Source organism: Hemicordylus capensis, chromosome 16 (assembly GCF_027244095.1).
Source record: "Hemicordylus capensis ecotype Gifberg chromosome 16, rHemCap1.1.pri, whole genome shotgun sequence".
In the NCBI taxonomy this organism is placed as follows: Eukaryota; Metazoa; Chordata; class Lepidosauria; order Squamata; family Cordylidae; genus Hemicordylus; species Hemicordylus capensis.
The window spans coordinates 13970194-13992749 of record NC_069672.1 but is presented as its reverse complement, the minus strand read 5'-3'; the positions used below and the strand labels follow the sequence as shown (position 1 = coordinate 13992749).

Sequence of the window (22556 nt, the reverse complement as noted above, 5' to 3'; positions counted from 1 at the left end):
CATGCATCGCGCTGGGCCGGGCCAGGGGTGCTCACCTCTCCAGCCTGTCGGCTCCTCCCCTTTCGTCGTGGTGTCCACCACGCAGCTCGACGAATGGGACGAGTTGTCTCTTTTCTTAAGGGAGTGATCGCTGCAGATGCTGCCGGCTTCAATGACTGCTCTCATATCTGTGGGCAGAGAGAGTCAGGTGAGCACTGACACAAGACGATACCCCTTCCCGGGCGGCTTCTTTTGCTTTCCTAAACAACAGCAACAAAAAAATCTAGACTCCTTTCCTATCCGACCCAAAACTCCTGAATCGGTTTTGATCATTTAGAATACAACAAGAACGATAGTTTTAGAGCTTCAGTTTTAGAAACGAAAAGCCTGACTAAACAGGTAAGTCTTTAGCACATTTGAGTTGTGCACCCCTGATGGAGACGGTACTGAGCTAGATGGACCGAGACTTGGTATATGGCAGCTTTCTATGTTCCTAAAATCGAGCTGCTCCAGCTTGGACAGGGGTGGGCAAACCTGGCCCTCCAGACTACAACTCCCAGCATCCTCAGCCAAGAGGGAAGATGGGAGCTGGAGGGCCAGGTTTGCCCACTCCAGAACTAGGAGCCAATAAAACACACTGCATCAGAAAGCCCGGGCAGAAGATCCAGAAGAGCTCCCAGCCTTTACACCAGGACTAGCCAATCCAGGAGCCCGATACTGCCAACCAATCCCAGCCGCCGATACTGCAAACAAGGCCCCGGGCCCTGGCTCACGAGGCTCAATCCCAGCCTCCCCTCACAAGGTGCTCAGTTCAAGCTGTCCGGAGTCCCAGACAAGGACCTACCAGGCATTCCCCGCTCGCTCGGGTTCCTTTTGGAGAACACGGGCAGGTCCGAAGCGAAGACGATGCTCTCCGAGTGGGTGTGGTCTTCCACGGGCGGGGCCTCGCGCTGAGACGGGAAGAGCATCAGCCGCCGGCCCGCCAGGTTGAGCCGCGCCGGACTGATGAGGGGCCGGCGGTAACGCAGGGAGCTGGAGCTGGACGCCACCGAGCCAGCCACGGATGGCGCTGGCGAGGGCACACGGGAGGGGATGCCGCTTCCCGAGAGGAGAGAGAAATATTCTGGAGATGGAAAGCAAGCCGTTAACATTTCAAACCGGTCCCGTGTGATTCCAGTTTATTGCCGCGGGCTGCGGCCGAAACCGCATGAACTAAAGTTTGCAGAAAGGAAGACACGTAAGAACAGCCAAGCAGTATTGACAAGGTCAATGACATCCAAAGCATCGACGTAAGAAAAACTGGCATGTGTCTTGGATAAAGCCGCCATGAATGTGACAACTCACTTTGTTATCCAAGGATCCTTATTGAAAACAATAAAGTCCATTTGAAAGATTTATACTATCTAGTCGGTTCTCCAGAATTTGTTTTACTATTTAATAACTACTGTGGGGTTTTTTTTGGTATACAATATATTTTTTAAAAATCATGTTCAGTTGTCCTCTGGTACAAAGAAACCCTCACAATTAACATTTTCAGAAAGTCTCAGAAATATTTCAAAAGGGTAGCTGTGTTAGGTACACACAGACACACAATTACCTGATTGTTCTACCAAAACACACACTGAAAGTCCTCTCCTTGGGGAGGAGAGCTAGTTTTGCAGTAGCAAGCATGAATCTTTTTAAGGTTTTAAACCTGTTTAAATCTGTTTTTAAAAAACTAATTGTTAATTAGTTTTATGCTGTTTTTATAGTTTTGTTTTTAATTTTTAATTGATTTTAATTGCTTTTATTTTGAGGTAAACCGTCCTGAGCCATTATTGGAAGGGCAGTATATAAATCAAAATAAATAAATATGAAAGAAGGGTGCTCTCTTAAAATATCCTGGGACCACCAGACCATTGCAGGCTTAAGACACTGAGCACAGGGAGCTTAAATTCAGCCCTGGAACAGCAGAGCTCGTGGAGAAGAGGTGCTAAATGGCCCCTGCATAGAGAACCAATACAATCTTGCAGTGGAGATCTGTCCTTAGGGTGGTTAGATATCACCTGCTTTCAGCCCCTGAAATCCTCAACAGCTCTACGACTCGATCAACGTGTGGGGCAGGAGGAAAGACCCAGACGGGGTCAGAAGGGCAACAGACAAGCCACGGGTATGATACAGCAAGCAAGCCAAAAAAAGAAAGCAAGAAAGCAGAGGGGGAATCCAAGCTAGCTATTTCTGGTTCTCAGAAAACTCCTCCACTCACTCCACACCCCTTGGAATAAAACCACCAAGCCAGTAAGATGATAATTATTTGTAGAGAGGTTCTGCAATGGGATTAAATAAAACCAAACACTCCCTTTTGTGATCTAAGATCAAAATCCAGCGAATGAGGTTATTTAGCGGTTTGCATCAAGCCAGCCTTTTGGGCAATAATCCAGACCAGGGGTTCTCAAATTTGGATTCTCTGATGACGTCGGACTACAACTCCCATCATCCCCAGTCAGCCTTTGACAAAGGTGGCTGGGAACGATGGGAGTTGTAGTCCAACATCATCCGGGGACCCAAGTTTGAGAACCCCGGCCTAGAATCCACACACACACACAGCCCGCAACTTGGAATTACGAATGGGCTGGGAAAGAAATTGGCAGTGGTGGTGGTCGGAACTAGAGGCACAGATGCTCTGCGCCTGGCCCGGCTTGTTTTTTGTTTTTTAAAAGAAGGATAACAGACGGGAGACAACTTGGGCATCTCACCCCTCACTGTTTGCTTTGAGAACACCCAGAAGAACCAGACTACCGGAAATCCAAGTGCCACTGTAGTCTCTATTCATTTCACAGGCCTTGCCCGTGCATTTCAAGGAAGTTTGTGTTTTTATTTAACACTCTGAAAGACCTGCTTTCGAATCGAAATGTTTCAGGGCCGCTTACAAACCATATTTCAATTTATTCTCATAAGGACTAGAAGTGTAAGAAAGAGCAAGCCCCTCTCCCCATCCCCACAGGTATTTTTAAACCTCTGTGCTGAGAGTGTCTGCAGAATAAGGTCTTGGCGCTCACCTGACTCCTTGGAATGAGATGTCTGGGAAGGCGGGCGGCTTCCGCTGAACAGATAACCGGAATCTGAAAGGAATAGAAACTTTAAAAAATAAGACGCAGCCAAAACAATGGCTATCCAGGAACACGCGAAGAGAACATGAAACACCAAATAACTAAAAAGGTAAGAGTTGTTGGGATTGGAGTCTACCCAGAAATTAGACTGGTTGCACTTGCTCAATAGAGAACGGCACTCTGTACATGCTCGGAAGCAACTGTCCCTTCACATTCCAGGGTTGAGCCTTGTCTCAAATTAAGCTGGCAACCTACACAACAGTGGAGGAGGAGAAGAATCTGAGTTTTGCAGGGACAGGTTCGATGAGTGGGAGGCTGAACAAAAGACAACAATATGGGTAATTGCGATTTATCCGAAGCCCGAAGTTAAATTCCGATTCAGGGCCGAGCATCGCTCACCTCTTGCTTTGGATCCTGTCTTCGCATCCCCTGTTCAAACTCCTCCCTAGTTCTGCCCCCACTTTCCAGTCTCCCTCGACTTCCTCTTCCCCTTCCTTTCCCTTGCGGACGCCTCCTAATCCCTTCTGCTCAAAGAAGCTTTGTGTCTTCCACTCCCACTCGTAGCTTATCTCAAGCTGCCAAACAAACTGCCTGGAACCCTGATCCTCTGTGAAATCTACCTGCAGCTTTCCCCCCACCTTGCCAAGGCTCCCAACAGGAAACCTGCAATTGCCAAAAAGCATCCCCCCCCCATCCTGCCGGTTATAACGCCCTAAGGTAGTTTAAAAACAATCTGGCCCCTTACAGAAAAAGAAAGGTTGTGCAGTGCAGCAGCAAAGTTATCAGAGCACAGCCATTTTCTTCGGAGTGGAGGGAAAGCTAGTCCTACCAGCTTCAGCAAGGCCGCACAGAGAGGACTAGAACCTTGAGAAGATAACAGAAGAAACATGCACAGCTTACCAGCCCTGGCCAGAGAAGGAATCGTGCCCAGTGAGAGTGCCCGATTCAGTTGTCCTGGTAGAGAAGAGGATGACATTCGGCGAGGAGACCGAAAGCACTGTTGGCTCAACTGGAGGATGCTGGGAGGTGTTGGGATGAACATGGATGGAGAGGCGGGAAGGTATGGAAAGCCGATTTCTGTTCCATTGGGGACCGCGGCGACCGAGTCCCCGGAGAGGTACCTGGGAATGAGATGCACCACAGAGGCATTCAAGGAGAGGTCGGATTCCCCACATGGGCACTGCCATCTCCAGATCTGGCATACTGGCAGAGAACGAGTCCACAGAGAGGGATACCTTATTTCTAGGGCACCTCTGAAATCATCAATATTAACACTCCCCCCTAACTACCCACCACCCACCAAGTTTCTAGTTCTCATGGGGTTGTTTCCCCCATGCAACACCAACTTCCGCCGGCTCCAATGCCCATGAAAAAAGGAGACCAATAACTGGAAGGACCGGTATGACAATGCAGGTGTGAAAAAAACTCTGAGAGCGGCAGGCAGCTGAAGTTTTAAGATGCAACCAATTCCGATTCCAAAGGATGCGGGCGAGAGCAGGCGTTTTGAGTTGGCTGAAGCGGCAGGAAAAGCTGTGAAAGGCAGGAGACGGTACTGCAGCAGTCTAGTGCAGGGGTCGCTGGCGGGGTCTTCTTACTTTCCAAGAGAACCTCAGGGTCCATAAACTGGAGAGTTGTGGCTCAGAGGGGAAGGCATCGCTTAGAATTAAGGATCAGGCTGCCTCCGAGAACGGCACTCTCAGGAACACGTTCTCTGTACCGCAGCTGAGGTCAGTCACGGTCCTCTCCTAGTTTTCCGCCCAGCTTAATTTCTAAGAGGGAAAGCACCTTTTCATTCTTGCTAGGGTTGAACTAACAGCACGCAGCTTATTAACAGTATGCAACTTGGCAATCTACTGCAAACCCTCTAGAGAGCTAACAATAAATAGATCATGATCTATATTCTGCCGATTCCCGGTCTGGAGTGAGATTTATAACCAGAGCATAGTTTCCCATCAAACAAGTATTACATGGATGTCTGCTTATACGTTATCTTGGAGATTCGGTTTACTCCAGTCAAGAAAGCCCCGCTGGATCAGGCCCAAGGCCTATCTAGTCCAGCATCCTGTTTCACACTGGATGCCTCCAAGAAGCCCACAGACAGCGGGTGATGGCATGCCCTCTCTCCCCTGCGGTTGCTCCCCTGCAACTGATATTTAGTGGCATCCTGCCTCTGAGGCTGGAGGTGGCCTATAGCCACCAGACTAGTAGCCATGGATAGACCAGTCCTCCATGACTTTGTCTAAGCCCCTCTGAAAACCATCCCAAGCTAGTGGCCATCACACACCGTAGAAAAAGTACTTCCTTTTGTCGGCTCTGAAATTTCCCGACCTTCAATTTCATGGGATGACTGATGAGCCCCTTCTGTTTCTATATACCAGTCTCTAAAGCACTATACACACACACACACACACACACACACACACACACACACACACACACACAGCTATACAACTTGCAAAGTATTACCACGTACCTTGTACCCCTCCTCTAGTTACTTACCTCTAAGCTTCGGTTATCACAACCATCTAGCCAGCTAACCCCAAACTAGGAAAGTTCCCCGGAAAGAAGGGTCACACCCATGTCCTGCTCCACAGATCCCCCCGAAATCTTGGGGCCTCGCCACTCACCTAGGGCCTCCCCCTGTATTAAGGCACAAGGAAGACGTCAACTGTAGTCACCTAATCCTCCTCAGGCCTGCTGATGCAGGAGTGGGCAGACTCGGTCCTGCTGTCTTGTGTTGCTGAACTACAACTCCCATCACCCCCCAGCCACCACGTGTGACGATGGGCGTTGTAGTTCAACAGCCGCTGAAGGACCGAGTCTGCCCACTCTTCCCTTTGCATAAAGCCAGGCACACCATCTGGAGCTCCGTGGAAGAAGAGAGGGAGGAAAACGGCAAGAGATAAATACCTAAACTTTATAAATAGAAGTAAGCATGGAGGGCTGTCCATTGCATATTTTTCTGGAACGCTGAAAAATATTTGCATTTGCATGAGAAGGAAGGCGGTGATCCAAGAGGCCTGTTTACTTGGGAGCAAGCCCCACTGAAGCACATGAGATTCCCTTGCAAGTCAGTCTCCCTCAACCGGTGCTGCTTTCTCTGTGCTCTCGCTGCAGGGAGGAGATCTGCTCCTGTGACAGGCGCCTAAAAGGAAACAGCTGCGTGTCTTGAACAGGCAACATTTCCAGGGGTCTGGGATGCGGAGCGATGCTCTATTGTGGAGCGATGCTCTACTCCCTTGCGAGACGGACCCGACAACCAGCCAACGAGAGGCTTTGCATTCCGATGCCGGCATTGCCGATAGGCCAGTCGCCCCGGTTCATCTGCATGCCTTGCCCGATTGGCCAAAAGCATCCCTGGGGGTCCCCCCCCCAAGCTTTGGAACTGCAGAGAGAGAGAGAGGTCGGACTCGCTTTTGCTGCGGGGAAGCTGGCTGGAGGGTAAAAGGGAAGATATTTTGCCCTCTGCGAAAGAGCAGAGGAGCCCAGACGCCTTGAGCACCAGGGAGGCACTCAGGTGCTGCCAGATATCTTAACACTAAGCGATCGTCTTTCCGACGCGGGAGGGTGCAGAGGAGAGCATGTGTACGGCAACCTCCAGTCCCGACAGAATAGCAAGCCAAGAATAGCCTCTGGTTTTCTCAGGACCCCCAAGTGCTACCCTCACCGCCAAAGAAAGACTGCCGGCTGCTTGGGCCCTCTGTACAAAGCCGGGGACATTTCGCTTGCAAAGATGGTTGCAGTCATTTGATCCCGACCGGCGCTTTGTTGCTTTGAAACTACAGCCTCTGCGAGAGTAGCTTCACTTTCTTCAACTCAGGACACTTTAAAAAAAAAAAAATTCAGCTGGGGAGATACTGCCAGTCAGAGTGGACGACACTAAGCGAGATGGCCCAGTGGTGGGACTCAGCAGGCAGCAGCTTCATATTGTCAGTTGGTAGAGAATGTGCTTTGCATGCAGACATGGCAACTTCATAGGTGTGTCAGGGGATACTGCGGGGGCTACTCTGATATTTGTGTATATTGCCAGGCCAAGAAATTGATGGGGTTGCTTGTGCAACTTCAATCGACCCTGAGCTAAGAAGGTCGTTGGCTACTTTTTATTTATTTATTTATTGTATGGTATTTACAGTGCAGTACAATCCTGAACTCAGAAGCAAGTCCCACTGTTTTCAAAGGGACAGATTCCCCATTTCGTTTAGGACTGCAGACTTACGTTTCCAAGAAAATTATAAAAACACTTTTGAATACTTCTTTAAAAACCAATATTTTTTTTTAAAAAAAAGTTAAATAGTCACTCTTAAATCTAGCTACTAAATGCCTGCAAGATTACTTTTTTATTTTATTTTAAAGGGATGATTTAAAGAGTGGGGAAAGCTCCCAGGCTTGCAGTCCATAGATACTTAAAAAAAAATAAAAAATCCCAAGAGCTTTTTCTAAATAAGTCAAGCTGCTAGTCCTCATGGTGCGGAAATTCAATTTTTAAAAAGCATTGATTGATTAATAATATATAAAGTAATATTTTATAATTTGCAGGGGTTTCTCTAACAAGACCTATGGCACCTAGAACTAAAGTTGATTGCCAGCAAAAAAACAACAAACCAGGCACAGAAACCATTTTCCTCTGATTTAGGTATGCATAGCCAGCAGGAATCAGAACGGTGAAACCAAGAAGAGAAAAAGGCGGGGAAGGAAAAAAAAAAAAAGTCCGTAGAGTCAAAACTGCTGTTTGAAAAGAGTTACGGCTAAGCAGCCCTTTTATTGTTAAAACTTGGTAGTTCAAGTAGTGTTTACAACAATTATAGAGTGTTATTAGACAACAAGGCTACATCAATATGAGAGATGTTTTTAAAGGCTTAATTATGAGGACGATGAAGATAATAATAATAATAATAATAATAATAATAATAATAATTAATAATTAATAAACAACTCATGGTAAATAAATAAATAAAAACACAAGCCACTTGAAACACGGGCAGCGTACAGAACTGATGCATTGCCTACATCCTGGCAAAAGCATCTTGTTTTCAGGGGGAACACAGACTCGCCCTGAAAGGGGATATACCTCAGTCCAAGGAACGGAGCAGGCAGAGGATGTTCAAAAATGGTTGGGGTTTTTTTTTAAGGGGGGGGGAATCCAGGCCATGAGCCCCCCTTAGCATTCGGAAACCGGGGCCTTGGAGTTACTTGTCTCCTCGCTCCCTAATTCTCTGAAAGGACTGCAACACACACACACACACTCTTTACAGATGCTGAGTCCACATGCAAAAGAGACACCTGCCTCACCTGTGACAGGTAGGCTTTTACCACTACAGCTCTGATCCCACGGGGTGACTTGGCCGTGCACGATCAGAGCTGTCACACTGCTGGTCTCCGGGCCCTTTCCAGGGACCACTCGGAACCCCGTGTTCCCCCAACAGGGAACCCCAGACGTCGCTGACTACAGCTCCCCTCATTCCCAGCCAAAGGCCATCACAGCTGGGGATGCTGGGAGTTGTAGTCAGCCTCTGGAAATCCCCATGAAAGGGAATTCTGCTAGGAACCCGGAGGCTCTCCGCACAATGGCCCCGATCCATCTGATGCATGCATTTACACGGGGAGGCGGGGTTTTCAGAAAGGAGTTTTCAGTGGTTACTCTGCAGCAATCTTGACATATTAAAAGCAGTCTAGGAACAAAACAGGGCTTCAGAGAGCATGCTTTGCCAATATTTAGCTTAAGGGTGTGCAAACCACATACAGACTCATGCATGCTAGTTACTCTTCAGGTGGGATTAAAGAGTCAGATGAGCCCCCCAAAATCACACCCTGCCTGCTAAATTTTAGCAAACACTTGTTCACCCCAGCTTTGCTCATTTCTGAGCTGGACTTACCTTGCAGAGTACACACTGGCAGAAGAGGAAATGTATTCGATCTCCCTGCCTGGTCAGGAGTTGGAATGCTAGCACACCCATGCCTGCTTCAGCCACCTGACCTGCTCCAAGGACCGGATCCCTGAAGGCCCTCTCTCACGTCAGGACACTTGCCAAACCAGTGGTACGGAAACTTCAATATGGTTTGGTGCAAAGTCTGAATCAACAAGGTCGCTGCTCCGTGGAAGCAAGAGGGAGCGAATGAAAGCAGACAAGCCGATATAAGCCACAGTTTGAGTGCTTGGCTTTAACCAAGGTTTGTATGAAAAACCATGATTAGCTGGTTGGATTCTAACCATGGTTTCTTGCAATGAGAATGAGCCTACCGGAGCCACGGATTCACATGCTCCCTTCTCCTCTTCTGCAGGCATGAGGAGGAAGGTAAAAGCTTTTGAGTCAGGTTTGCATTACATTCAAACTCAAGGAGCTCAAACAACAGCTCAACCAACTGCAGCTTGAATAAACCAGAGTTCCCCAAGCTCTTCTGCAACGTGGAACCGTGATTCACTTCAGAAGGAAGACAAAAGCTTATGCTCTCTCTCTTGCATATGCAAGGAGGGAGAAGGAAAGCAGGGAGATTGTGAGCCCACGCCTTCCTTAGGATCCCACTTATGGGGGGGGGGGGGAGAACCATGGTTTCCTGTTACGTCCGAACCCAGCTATAGTGGTACAGTCAGTTCCTAAACCTCCCAGAACCCTCCCTGCTCTCCTACTGAAAGACACAGGATCCCGAGTAGGGAACCCCAGATGCTGCTGACTACAACTCCCAGCATCCCCAGCCAAAGGCCACTGCAGCTGGGGATGATGGGAGTTGTAGTCAACATCATCTGGGGTTTCCTGCTTCAGGGAACACTGGTCCCAAATTCCTTATAGAGTCTGGCAAGTCGTGCCATTCACACACTTCAGAACTGGACACTGGTTTCTTCGAAGACAGGTTTCGAGAAGGATTGGAAACCCCTCACTGTTTTCACACTGGGGTGGGTGGGAAACCAGTTTGCTCACGGTATGCCTGCCACCTAGCAAACAGTTCTTAGAATTGGCTGTACAACTGTATCTTCTTCATCCCATCTCCATTTCTGGGATTTTTTTTTTTAAAGAAATCAGAGCTATAATGCTTCCATTAAATACATGATGGATATAATCATATTTGAGAATAAATAATCTTGCGGACGTTACACACATATAGTGATACCAAAACGAAGTTCAGACTGTCAGCCTTCACGCTGCCGCCAGTTGGTTCACACAAAGCAAGCAACAAAAGACAAGGGAGTCCAAGCAGATTTTGAAAAAGAAAAAGAAAAGAGAGTGGTGAAGGGGAGAGGAAAGCGAGATTCGGTCTCCTGAGAGACACCCCCCCCCAAAGAACCGTATCAGGGAGGGGGCCGAGAGAAGGAAGAGATGGTGAGGAGAATGTGTTAATCAAGGGCGCACACACGCATGCAAACGCACACACACAAAAAACAGAGCAGGGCTGCTCAACTTTGGACCCCCAGCTGCTTTTGGACGACAACTCCCACAAGCCCCATCAGCAAATGGCCACGGATGATGGGACCGCTGCATATCTGGCAATGCGACTGTGTATTCGGAGAGGCACAGCTTGTAAAAATGCACAGTCAAGCTCCTAGTGCTTAAGGCACCAAAGAGGGCCCCCTCTCTGTTCCTGGCCACCCAAGGGAGTGTGAGCAGGATTAGGGCATGGGACAGAACCCATTGGAGTCTGGGCAGTTTAACTCACTCACCCCTGTTCCAGTGCGGTGTTTGGTAGTCACGGCCACAACTCTCTGCTTCCAGAGAGAACTCAAGTTTGGGTCTGAGCCAACTTCTGGAGGATCCTTTGTCTCCACAGAGCGGGAGCCGGGCTTAGTTTACCCCTTCAGTTAAGGGGGTTCCGATACAGGGCAGGAACATCATAGCAGAAAAAACTGCCTGCACCATACCCAGATAATAGTGCAAGAAGGGGGGAAAATGGCATCCGTTCGCAACAACTATCTCAGGTCACGTTGATGTTTCTCACACTTCATTCCCCCTCTTAAGTCTGGAGAGGATTGATCCGTTACACTCCCTCCTTAAGAGGGGACTTGGGAGACCAGCCCTGTGCAAGAGCGGGACCCAAGAGTCCTTAAAACACACACACACACACACACACACACACACACACACACACACACGTGAACTTTATTCCAAAATACAGGCTGACGAGGCAAAACATAGCCAAGACAGAGGCGAGAACTTGCCAGACCTCCAGTAAAATTTCCCAGGCATCTTGCAGCTTGTGCACTGAAAATATTTCAAAAGCTGGAAGCCGTGTAGTGGAGATGAGAGCAAGAGAGAAGAAAGATTCGACAGGTCAAGCGCTGGGACCACTGGGAGTGACGCAGGCAGCAAGAAAAAGACACACAGACATCGCCAAGGTCTAGTGGTTTGCAAGTTGGGTCGTGTCCCCCCCCTCTGCCAGTGTTTCCAGGTGTCGTTGACTACAACTCCCACCATCCCCAGCTGCAATGGCCTCTGGCTGGGGATGATGGGAGTTGTAGTCCACAACCTCTGGGAACCCCCATTAGAGGGAAGACTGGCACCCACCTCCAGGTTGCTATCCTTTATAAAAGCAACTTTAGACAGAAGCTGAAGTCTTGTATCTTTGAGGGCTGCCAGAGTCCAGGCATCCGGGCTTCCTGCATGGCACGGCAACTCAAAGGTCCGAGGGTCTTCCTCCATGTGGGAGATGCATGAGAAAGGGCCACAGGGAGGGAGCCAAGGGACAGGAAGTGAGGGTCTGCAACTCCAAACTGGGCAGTAGAGCGCCACCTAGTGGTTCCCCTGGGGACTAGTAGCTGCCTTTCTCAGAAGCAAAAGAGAACAGGTTCCTTACCGACAGGAAGTTGCATGCATTTTAGTTCTTTTGCACAAAAACTTGGTAGGAAAGGAGGCAGATGTGTGCACTTCCAAAAAAACATAAAAAACAGGACAATGCATTTTAAGATGCCCCCAGGTACAGAAATGCAGCTTTGATTTTTAAAAAGATCTGCGGCGTTAATTAAGCCCTTTCTTCTTTTGGCATCGGAGGATACGTCAGGAGAACAGAGGTGACAGCATGCTGTTAATTGAGGGCAAGCAATTAAGGCCAAGGAAGACAGTTAGAGGGGGGAAACACACTCCTGTTTACATCCACTTTGACCAAGACTATCACTTACTATTTTCTGTTATAAAAAGGATTAGACTCAAGGATGCATGTCAGTATAAAAATTAGATATAAAAAGAACTCCATGCGGACACAAGAGAAAGGGAGGAGCCCCCCCCACAAAAAACCCTGGGCTTGTCTACACTATAGGTTTAAACCAGTTTCAATCCAGTTTTAGGCATCATGGTTCCCAACCCTGGGGATGTGTGAAGGACGAGGGATCTCCAGCCATGAATTCTCAGCACTCGCAAAAAATAATAATTAAAAACGAGAAATACCCCCACCACACACATACTCCTCCTGGGGGTGTTTTGAGGAAAGCTGCAACAGCGGAACCAGTTTCAAACCGGTTTGAGGTCTGAAGCGTGACCCCTGAGGAGACACCAGGGAACTTCCATCACGGCTAGGCAGTGATGCCCCACCCACAGCAGAAGCAGAGAGGGAACAGGAAGAGCTGAACAAAACATTGGAAAAAGAAAACAAGACTCTCTTGTCCAAGAGAGCCCAGAAATGCGGGCAGATGATGTGAATTACGGCGCGGTCCGTAGAGAGTGGTTTTTGGAAGATGTAGTGTTAGCATTTGGGGGCTGGATGGAGGAGAGGGTATTTTTTTTGGTTTCTTAAGAAAAAAAGAAAAAAAACACAAAACAACGATGGGCTGGAGGAAATAGAGCGAGCGAGAGAGAGAGAGAGAGAATAAGAGAGAAGCACCAGCGTGGCATTCAGGCGGAAGGCTTCCGTTCCCCACCCCCCAGTAGTCACTGTTCTGGCTCTGACCTTCGGGGCCGGGGTCTCCGCTGGCCCATCGGTTTCCGCGTGGCCACGGCCGCAGCAAAGCCCACCAGGCAACACAGGGAGGTGGTGCCGAACTTGGCGGTGTCCAGCCAGCTGGGGGCGTCTGTCTGCAGGTAGCTCTCTGCCAGGTGGAAGCTCATCACCAGGAGCCACAAGAAGGAGGCAAAGGCATCGATCCGCCGCAGCCTGAAAGGTCAAAAACCATCGGATGGTATCATGTGCAAGAGCTCGTTTCGGTTCCATACCGCTCGAAATACTCCGATGCTATTCTAAGAGGCAGCTGATGAACATATTTAATTTATGTTGAGGGCAAGCGCATCTTAGGACCAGTATCTCGTCGCTCCTCTCTCACACAGAACAGAATGTCTCTCTGTAGCACTATTTTTGTAGTCCACAGAAACACTTGTGGAACTCACTGCTACAAGACGCGGCCACAGAGGAGAGCTGGTCTTGTGGTAGCAAGGATGAATTGTCCCCTTTACTAAGCAGGGCCCACCCTGATTTGTCTTTGCATGGGAGACTATATATGAGCACTCTTAAGATATTCCCCTTAAGGGATAAGGCTGCTCTGGGAAGAGCACCTGCATGCTTGCATGCAGAAGGTTCCACGTTCCCTCCCTGGCAGCATCTCCAAGACAGGGCTGAGAGAGACTCTTGCCTGCAACCTTGGAGAAGCCGCTGCCAGTCTGTGAAGACAATACTGAGCAAGATGGACCGATGGTCTGACTCTGTACAAGGCAGCTTCCTATGTTCACAGCTACTGGCGTGGCTGGTTTTAAGAGGGGACAAGACAAATTCACGGAAGGAATTGGTCTACTAGGGGTCATTAACCTTGCTAACGAAATGGAACCTCCATGTAATATACCTCTGAAATATCTGATGCTGTGGGCAACACCTAAGGGTTGCTGTCTATTTGCCTTGCATGTGAACTTCCCAAAACAAGGGAAACCAGATGTTGGACCAGAAGTTTTGTGTAACTGAGCAGGGATCTTCTTAAGCTAACAGCAGCTTGTTAATATTCTTAAGTTCTTAGGAGGGTGTGGATTGATTTTTTATTTTGAATTTAATACAAGAGTTCTTGAACACTGGCTATTGGCCATATGATGATAATTTCTTCTGAACACAACCGCTCTAAGTCATTCTGTATCTTTTAAGGCTCTCTTTCTAAAAATTACATCAAATTCTTTGTACATTATACAACAAGGGTTGAGTTTACACACAACTTATTATTTTAAAGTGGTTCAGACCTAACACCACCAGAAGTCTTATAATGTTTATCGACATACAAAATACCTTTTGGAGGCCTTCTGTTCACGACCGATGAAGTGCAACGAAACATGGAATCTATTGCACTAGCTACACACGACTCGAGCTAGCTTTCCCGTATCGTTCTTACGCTTGGCTTGGCACATTTTATGCATTTATCGTTAGTAACACTGGCACATGTTTATATTTACCTTTTACGTTTTGTATTTAGATATCTCCTAAGTGTTTTGGTTCTTACAGCACTTACTGCGTGTGGGTTTCATTCTAGTCCTTAAGTCCCTGTTTGTTTGATTTCAATTTAATACATGCCGCGAGTTTTAACTGTATAAAGATGTTACTGTGGCAGCCTTGAAGGCAGACATTGTGCAAATTCAGCAAACAGTCACCACCGACCTGATCCCTGGAATAAAATAAGCCCACCGCTGCCTTCCCCACCTGATCCGTCCAGCCAGCAACATGGCCAAGAAGCAGGTCAAGAGCCCAAGCAAGACGACTGCCATCTGGTGGTTCTTCCCGTAGGTCCAAGCAGCTCTCAGCGTCTCCAGCACTTGCTCCGGCAATAACTGAACCAGCTCCTGCCAGCCTAGGATTTCCAGCACAGAGCCATTGCCTGGGGTTGCTGCTGCTGCCGGCGGGGTTGGCGCCGTCCCGTTCCTCACTGGCACCGGCCTTGGTGGAGGAGGGGTTGTGAGCTCCGGGGAGAATGGGTTGCCTGCACCGTACAAGGCCATCGCAACAAGGATGGCGCAGCTGAGGAACGCCAGGAACCGCAGCGCGATCACTGGGATCGGCGTAGTCGTAGAAGCCAAGGCGGCAGCATAGAAACTCTGGAGAAGAGAAGAGAGAGCAGCCTTCAGTCACAATTGTGTTGAATTGGCAGCCGGGTGGGGTGGGGGCGGCATTACGCAAAGCCACACCCTGTATGCGTTCACACGACCAGAGATTCTAGGAAGAGGTCACACTGGCCACTTTCGGAAAGCTGCCACACCACTTTAGGAGGCTGGCAGATGGGGGCCCTTAAGGCTAGAAATTCCCAGGCGCACTGATCTCCCCAGCCCATAGACATGTAAGAGCTTTTAAGACAACCTCCTTTAAAACAAAACAAAACAGGTTATACTTGAATTAACCCCAAAGGAAGGGGACGCTGAATTTAAGATGACCCTCCAAGTTTCTAACATCATTTTCTTTTTAAAATTGAAAACCTAGTCTTGGATCCAGGCAAATACAGCCCTTCTCTATGCACCTTGAATTCTCCCCACACAAGCAGATGTTGGCCTACAACGCCCATAACTCCTGGCTACTGGCCGGTGCGGCTGGGGATTATGGGAGCTGTAGTCCAAACACAGCTGCAGGGCCCAAGCTGAACAGGCCTGCAATACACCCACCGTTCGGATGGTGCCGTCTCTGCAGTTTCCTTCCATCCATCTTCCAGGGACAACACAACCCAATTCCTTCTCCCCCAACTAAACAGGACACCCCTCCAGCCCTGGAAGGTAGCGGAGGGACCCCCTACCTGCATGTACGTCTTGTCTGTCTTCCGGTGGCTGAAGTGATGGCGGAGAAGCAGAGCCCGGAGCTGCCGGTTCTGGTGCTTGATATAATATTCCACGGCGGCCTGGCAGGGACGGCACAGCTTGTACGTCTGCTCCACATGGTGCCTGTAGACCTCGATCTCCTCGTCGTATTTACCCTGTCCGAAAGAAAAAGAAGACAAGAGCTGCAGATCAGCGGTGCGGTATGCAGAAACCCCCTCAAGGGTTCCAATGCTTCCTAACTGGGCAAAGAGGCACTTTTTTAAAGGGTGGGAGAGGGGAGAAGCTTGCCCCAGGCAGACAGGCTGCTGCTGGCATCTCTCTTATGACATCCGGACTCTGGAACAGGCTTCCTAATGCAATTCGAGAGTTCCCCCTTCTCTGAATGTTTTTAAGGAGGACCTGAAAACGTACCTATTGAAGCCAGGCTTTTATAGTGCATCGTTTTTCAAGCTTCGGGTTTTTAGAGTTTTTCTTATTTTCTGAATTGTTTTAACGGTGTCAATGTTTTCGTGGTTTTTTAAGACTGTGAAGCGCCCAGGGACCTTTTGGTATGGGGCGGTACAGACCAATAAGAAAGAAATAAATAATAAATAAAACCTCTTTTTTTAGATTGCGAGCCCTTTGGGGGCAGGGAAGTGTCTTGTTCACGGTTTATTTTCCAGTGTCAGTCACTCTGAACACATTGGTGAAAACAAATATATATACGTATTTGTGGTAGGAGATGGACCAATGGTCAGTATAAGGCGGCTTCCGACGTCCCCGTGTCCCTATTTGAAGAGATGAAGCTGCAGCTAAAGCACCTGCTTTGCACGCAGGAAGGTCCCAGGTTCAACCCCTGGCAGCATCTCCAGGTAGGGCTGGGAGAGACTCCTGCCTGAAACCTTGGAGAGTCAGTGTAGACAATACCCACCCAGCTGGACCAAGTTTCTGACTTGGTATCCGCCAAAGAACTACCACTTCCTGGTTCTCTTCTCTCTCTCTCCTCCCCGGAAACACAACCAAGAGGAAAAGGTTCCAGGTAAAGAGGCGATTGTGCTGCCCGCCCCGCCCAGAAACCTTTCCCTGGAGAGCTCCAAGACAAAAAGCTTCTTGTGTTACACGGGGAGGGAGGGGGGAAGAGTGCTGGCATCACCTCCCTGTTGCCATGGCATCAGAAATAATTGGGGCAGACATCTCAAACAGGGGCGCTAGAAGAGACACAAAAGAACAGACTAAGAAAGGCAAAGCTGGGAAGAGCGGGTGGGGGAGAAGGAACAAGTTACCTGCAGGGCATGGAAAATAAGAGCCTAGAAAACAATGGAAGGCTGACCCAGAAATTTGGCATCCAAAGAAGCCGAGTGTGTGTGTGTGTGTGTGTGTGTGAGAAAAGACAAGCATTATTTTAGACCTTGAAATATACAGAACAAAAGGAAAGAAAGAAAAGGAAGCAGCTTCATCCCTGCTACTTCTGAGCAGCATATACACAGGCTATAACAAAGCTGCCTACAGAGTCAGGTCCTTGGTCCATCTAGCTCAGAACTGCCTTCACTGACTGGCAGCAGCTCTCCAAGGTCTAAGGGGAAGTATCTTCCCCAGTCCTGCTGAGGTCCTTTTAACTGAAGATGCTGGGGGCTGAAGCCGGGACCTTCTGAGCACAAAACACCTGGATGCTGTGGCACTTTTAACAGGGGGTCTACTCTGAACTGAGCAGCAGCTACTGGTGCTGAATCAGCAGTGACAGAAGAGCCTTTGGCCAACCTTTGAGGAGGGGAGGGAGCACGATGAGGTATAAAACAAGCATGTGCGTGGGCCCCTGGGACGAGGAACGGCTCTGGGGCCAAATTTCACATCCTCTGGAAGGGGAGGGAATCTCCAAAAGTGTGCCCTTTGCCGCTCTGATGGCTCCCATGGCTCCGGTCCTCACCCACGCACCCCCAAGCCAGCCTGTACCTCCTCCCGGGGCGTGAAGGATGCCAACTGCTTGATCTTCATGGTCTGGTGGTTGTTGCACTTCTTACAGAGGAGGACCTGACTGCTCACCCACTGCTGGGGGACGCTGGGGTCGCAGTAGGCGCCAGCCCCGGTGACCACGTGGTTCAGGTGCTCCATGTACTGCGCCGGGATGGGCTTGTTGTAGTCCCCGTTCTGCCAAGAAAGGTAAGCCGGGGGTTATGCCCGTGTCTGGCACACCTGTCCACCCCAATCCCCCAGCCTGCTGCACACAAAGGGGGGGGGGGAAGGGACAAAACAAACCGTGCAGACCAGTTCCGTGGGCTGCTTTAAAGAGGACAGAATTCAAGCTGAGGTCCAGGTAGAACCTCCATGTGCAGAGGCAGTATACCAGTGAATGCTAGCTGCTGGGGCGGGGGGGGACGACGACAGGGAAGAGAGCTGGCCTTCATACTCTACTTGAGGACAGCCCATGGCCTGCTGGAACAGGTTGACCTCTAGCTGGATCCAGCAGGTCTCTACTTATGGCCTTATGGTGGGTCACGTTTTAAAAAAAAAAAAGTGCTTTCAAAATCTGCAACCCAGAGAGAGTGTATAGACAATGTACATAAATGCGAAACAGTTGCCCACTGCTGGCTTTTCAACCCGGCCTTTCTCATGGGCGGGGCGGGGAGGTTCAACAGCATGACACACACACACACACACACACACACACACACACACACCCCTTCAGGCATACGTAAGAGTCAAGTCAGGATCCTAACCAGCTGCGGAGCTTGTGAGCAGAAGTCGGGCTGGTCATTCTACATTAATGAAAGCAGAGGTGAAGGGTGCAATCTTAGATCTATGGATTAGGAAAGATTTGGAATCGGCACACCAGTTACGGTGATGAGACCGATTGCATTTTGGCCCCAGGGCATGGTTTCAAGGAGGAAAAGCAGAATATGTATAATTAAGTAAATAAAATGTTTCACAGCATAATAAAAAGGGCATATATTTAATAGGAGCCGGAACTAATTTCTAGCCTTCAACTTTCAACCTTCAAAACGCACCCGACCGTTTTCCAATACTCCCTTCAATTATAATTTTAACGGGCTGCCTCTTGGAATAGTCAGAAAAGCAGCATATGAACAAACAAAAGAACCTTTAGCAATCATTTCTGTGCGAAGACTGTTAAAATTTTGCATTACACACCCGAGTAGAGGCTTTTCTCCTTGGCTCACGAACGAGCGGCAGCCAATGAGAGCTTGACTTCCATTTTGGAGAGCCTATTCTGCAAAGGCATCTGGGAAACCGCCCAGCACCATACCTCTTGGAAGCCGTTGTACTGCTCGCAGTTCGGGCAATCCCAACAGTTGTGGTTTCCGTACGGCACCACGGTGTCCTGGTTGCAGAACCAGCAGTTCACGGTCGTGTGTGTTGGCTTCTTCCTGTTCATGGGAGGAAAGAAAGAGGTACAGAGTGAGTGACAGATACCAGGATAAGCCCTAAAGGACTAGAAGAAGAAAAATGGCTTCAATCATACAATTTCCATGGTGGGGAAAATACAAAAAAAAAAAGGTGCATCTTTCAGATGCTCACACTTTTGTGCTTCATATCCTCATCTTTTTACACCGAGACCGTCTTTGGTCTGCGATGCCATTTCACGCATCCAGGCTGCCACACGACTTTGCCATCTTCAAGAGGGAAATCTATCACGCTGCTGCCTTCTACTGAGTCAGACCTTTGGTCAAGGAAGCCCAGTACTGTCTGCTCTGGCCAGCAGCAGTCTTCTAAACTTTGGGCAAAGATAACTGGAGGTAACTGGGATCTGACAGCTCTACCACCAGACTATGACCCTGGCTTCGGAGGGAGATGAAAGGCCCTCTCCAGCAGCTCAGTTGGGAGCAGCTGCCATTTTGTTTTCTCCACTTTCACATGCAGCAGCCATTTTAATTCACTGATATCAACGTAAAGCACTTTGAGAACTTCTGCTGAACTTCTGCATACAGTATAAATATTCGTTGTACTCGTATCCGTACCTGGTCATAAGCATACAAATTTTAGAACCCAAATCTGTTTAAACTTCTCCATACTTTTCCCTCCTGTTTGTACCATGTCTCTTTAGATCAGGGGTGTCAAACTGAGGCCCTCCAGATGTTGCTGGCCTACAACTCCCATCATCCCTGGCTACTGGCCATGGTGACTGGGGATGATGGGAGTTGTAGGCCAACAACAGCTGGAGGGCCACAGTTTGACACCCCTGCTTTAGATTGCAACCCATGTGTGCCTTGGTGGGAAGGCAGTATATATATGGAAGTACAGGGAAAAAAAGTATTCCTAGTAGAGAAAATGGTGCCTTCCTTGGTGTAGAGCGCCTTTAATATGACTGCTAGGAGACAGAGCTGCAAGGTATCATCTGTGAAGCCATCTCTAGGGGCTCCCCTACACTAATTAAAAGTAATTAAAAATCCAACAGGTACGCCCAGAATAGGGTTACCATATGCTGGCTTTCCAAATCTGGGTGCCTAATTTGCATCTTATGTAAATTGGCATTAGAATCATTTTTGAGCAGAATCGTGACTGCACGTTTTGCTCCATAACTCCGCTTCTACAAGGGCTAGAGCTTAGCTTTATTTTTTATTTTTTTAATGGAAGCTGAAATCCGGGCGAATTTGGATGGGCTAAGCAATCTGGGTGAGATGCTTAAAATCCGGGTGAAACCCAAAATTCCGGGGGGCATGGCAACTCGAGCCCAGAAGAAGCCTACTACATTGTGATTTTGGGAGAAGCGGCATTTTGGGGCTGCCTAGCAACCACGGAGAACCACCACCACCACTTCCAGGTCGGCTTGAGAACTTTCAAGGAGCATTTCCTGTCTGACAACGGGCAATGAGAGCATCATCTGGGCGCCAAGCAACCACAGGACAGGATATGCTCCCTGACTGCTCACAGGAAGTGGGTACAAGGCAGCATTCTATGGTTGCCAGGCAACCACAGGATGCTTCCATGGCCCGTTGTATGGGTGCCTAGCAACCAGAGGAGATCTGGTCTTGTGGTAGCAAGCATGACTTGTCCCCTTAGCTAAGCAGGGTCCACTCTGGTTGCATATGAATGGGAGACCAGAAGTGTGGACACTGTAAGAGATTCCCCTTAGGGGATGGAGCCGCTCTGGGAAGAGCAGAAGGTCCCAAGTTCCGTCCCTGGCAGCATTTCCAAGATAGGCCTGAGAGATTCCTGCCTGCAACCTTGGAGAAGCTGCTGCCAGTCTGTGAAAACAATACTGAGCTAGACAGACCAACGGTCTGACTCAGTATATGGCAGCTTCCTAGGTTCCTATGCTCCCTGAATGTTTGCAGGAAGTGGCGAGAGCCCTGCAGGAAGTATCTCGTGGTTGCTTGGCAACCACAGGGCCTGCTTCCTGAATGCACATGGGTTGACCTGGAACTAACTGGAGAGCAATGTTCAATAAATTGAAACTTGTTAACAATTTTAATTATTGTGTCTGACCGTCTTTCTCATTCTTGGTTAGCCACTGCTGATCGACAGTGAGAGAAATGGGGTTTTTAAAAACCCTACAAATGAAAACAATAAGAGTCAAGCCCTATCCGTATGTGATGCTCAACGCACATACAAGCAGTGTGCACTGTACACACACACAAACGTGCACACATGTACAGTAATTCACACGACGTTCAATGCACATGCAGCCGCCATTCACACAAAAGCAGATGCATGGGTACAGACACCTTTGCGCACTTATAAAGAAATGTCTGAATAGGGCTCCAAAAATACCTGAGCGGGGGACGGCTAGGACCAGCCACATCTTTTCCAGGAAAGGAAGAACCTGTCCCTAGCCAAAGCCAACAAGAACCGTGTCCAACTGCAGAAATGCAGAGCGACAGGGTCAGTTGCTTCCCAGCAGTTGTCAAAATTATTCGACAACTGGAGAGTGTACTATTATCTGGAAGAGGGACGCGCTGAGGAAGATGAGGGTCTCTGCTGAGAAGGATTCCCTGTCATGTGCTGGAATGCACACTTGTGCACCAGATGACCGGCTGCAGAGAAGGAACTTTTTGTAAGGTTAAAAAAAACAAAACGAGACATAAATTTTGGACCCGATCTTCTTTCAAGCACAGCTGTCTGAACTATGAATCCCTCCAGCAGCCACCAAACGCGTCTCTCGCACTCGCACCCATTTCCGTACAACTTCGCCACAAGGGTTCCTTTGAACTGCAGCTGTTGGCAAGCACCAGAGTGCAGAGACCCAGCTGATGCCAAGCGGGCAAAAGGACGCCTGGGACGGCCGAGTGCAGCAGCGGAAGCCAAGCGCAGTGCCTGCCTGGGCTTTCGGCCTCTGTCACCAGCCCTAACACGGCTGCTTTCTTGGAAGGACTGAATCTATGGATGCTAACCAAAATATCACAGACGGGAATTCACAGAAGCCGACAGAAGAGTGCTTCAGACTTCCTTTCTGCAGACTCTGGGGCTGCTACCCAATTAAAAGAAATTGATGAACCAGATCTGCATGGATTTGCATACGAGGGAATTAAAAGCATGTTTCCCCCCTAGTGGGGTGATGCACACGCATGTTGGGAGAAAATGTTGCCTTTTTTCTCCCTCACAAGAGAGAATACCTCTTCTCATAAGAGGGAATGCCTCTCCCAAAATGGCACTCACCATTTGCATTTTTCGTAAGTCCCGTTTTGTGAAGAAATCCAAATGTACTAGTCCACAAGAGGTTTTCTACTATCTCACCTACAAACGCACACCTCCATGACAGAGGCAGGCTAGACCAAAAAGACCGCACTTTGCAAAAATCCACCTAATGAATTTCCCCAGCATCAGTTAGTTCCTAAAAGACAGAAGACGAGGCGGCAAACCTGTGTCTGGA

At 48.8% G+C, this 22556-nt stretch overlaps 1 protein-coding gene across 7 annotated transcripts in view; it reads right to left on the bottom strand.

The window, feature by feature from the left end:
• TMEM201 (transmembrane protein 201) overlaps positions 1-22556 on the bottom strand; it is a 30925-nt gene that overhangs the window by 3817 nt on the left and 4552 nt on the right. For 2 of the 7 annotated variants that reach the window (XM_053281088.1, XM_053281093.1), the window contains 9 exons: positions 18993-19113; positions 17684-17878; positions 15733-15909; positions 14655-15046; positions 12936-13139; positions 3969-4189; positions 3018-3080; positions 824-1102; positions 36-167 (listed from right to left, as the gene is read on the bottom strand). In XM_053281088.1, coding sequence (XP_053137063.1) covers positions 36-167; positions 824-1102; positions 3018-3080; positions 3969-4189; positions 12936-13139; positions 14655-15046; positions 15733-15909; positions 17684-17878; positions 18993-19113 — 1784 coding nt within the window. Of the gene's footprint in view, positions 1-35; positions 240-823; positions 1103-3017; positions 3081-3968; positions 4190-12935; positions 13140-14654; positions 15047-15732; positions 15910-17683; positions 17879-18877; positions 19114-19704; positions 19728-22342; positions 22485-22556 lie in introns of those variants that run through there. The other 5 variants (XM_053281094.1, XM_053281091.1, XM_053281089.1 and 2 more) reach the window with 5 other exon arrangements.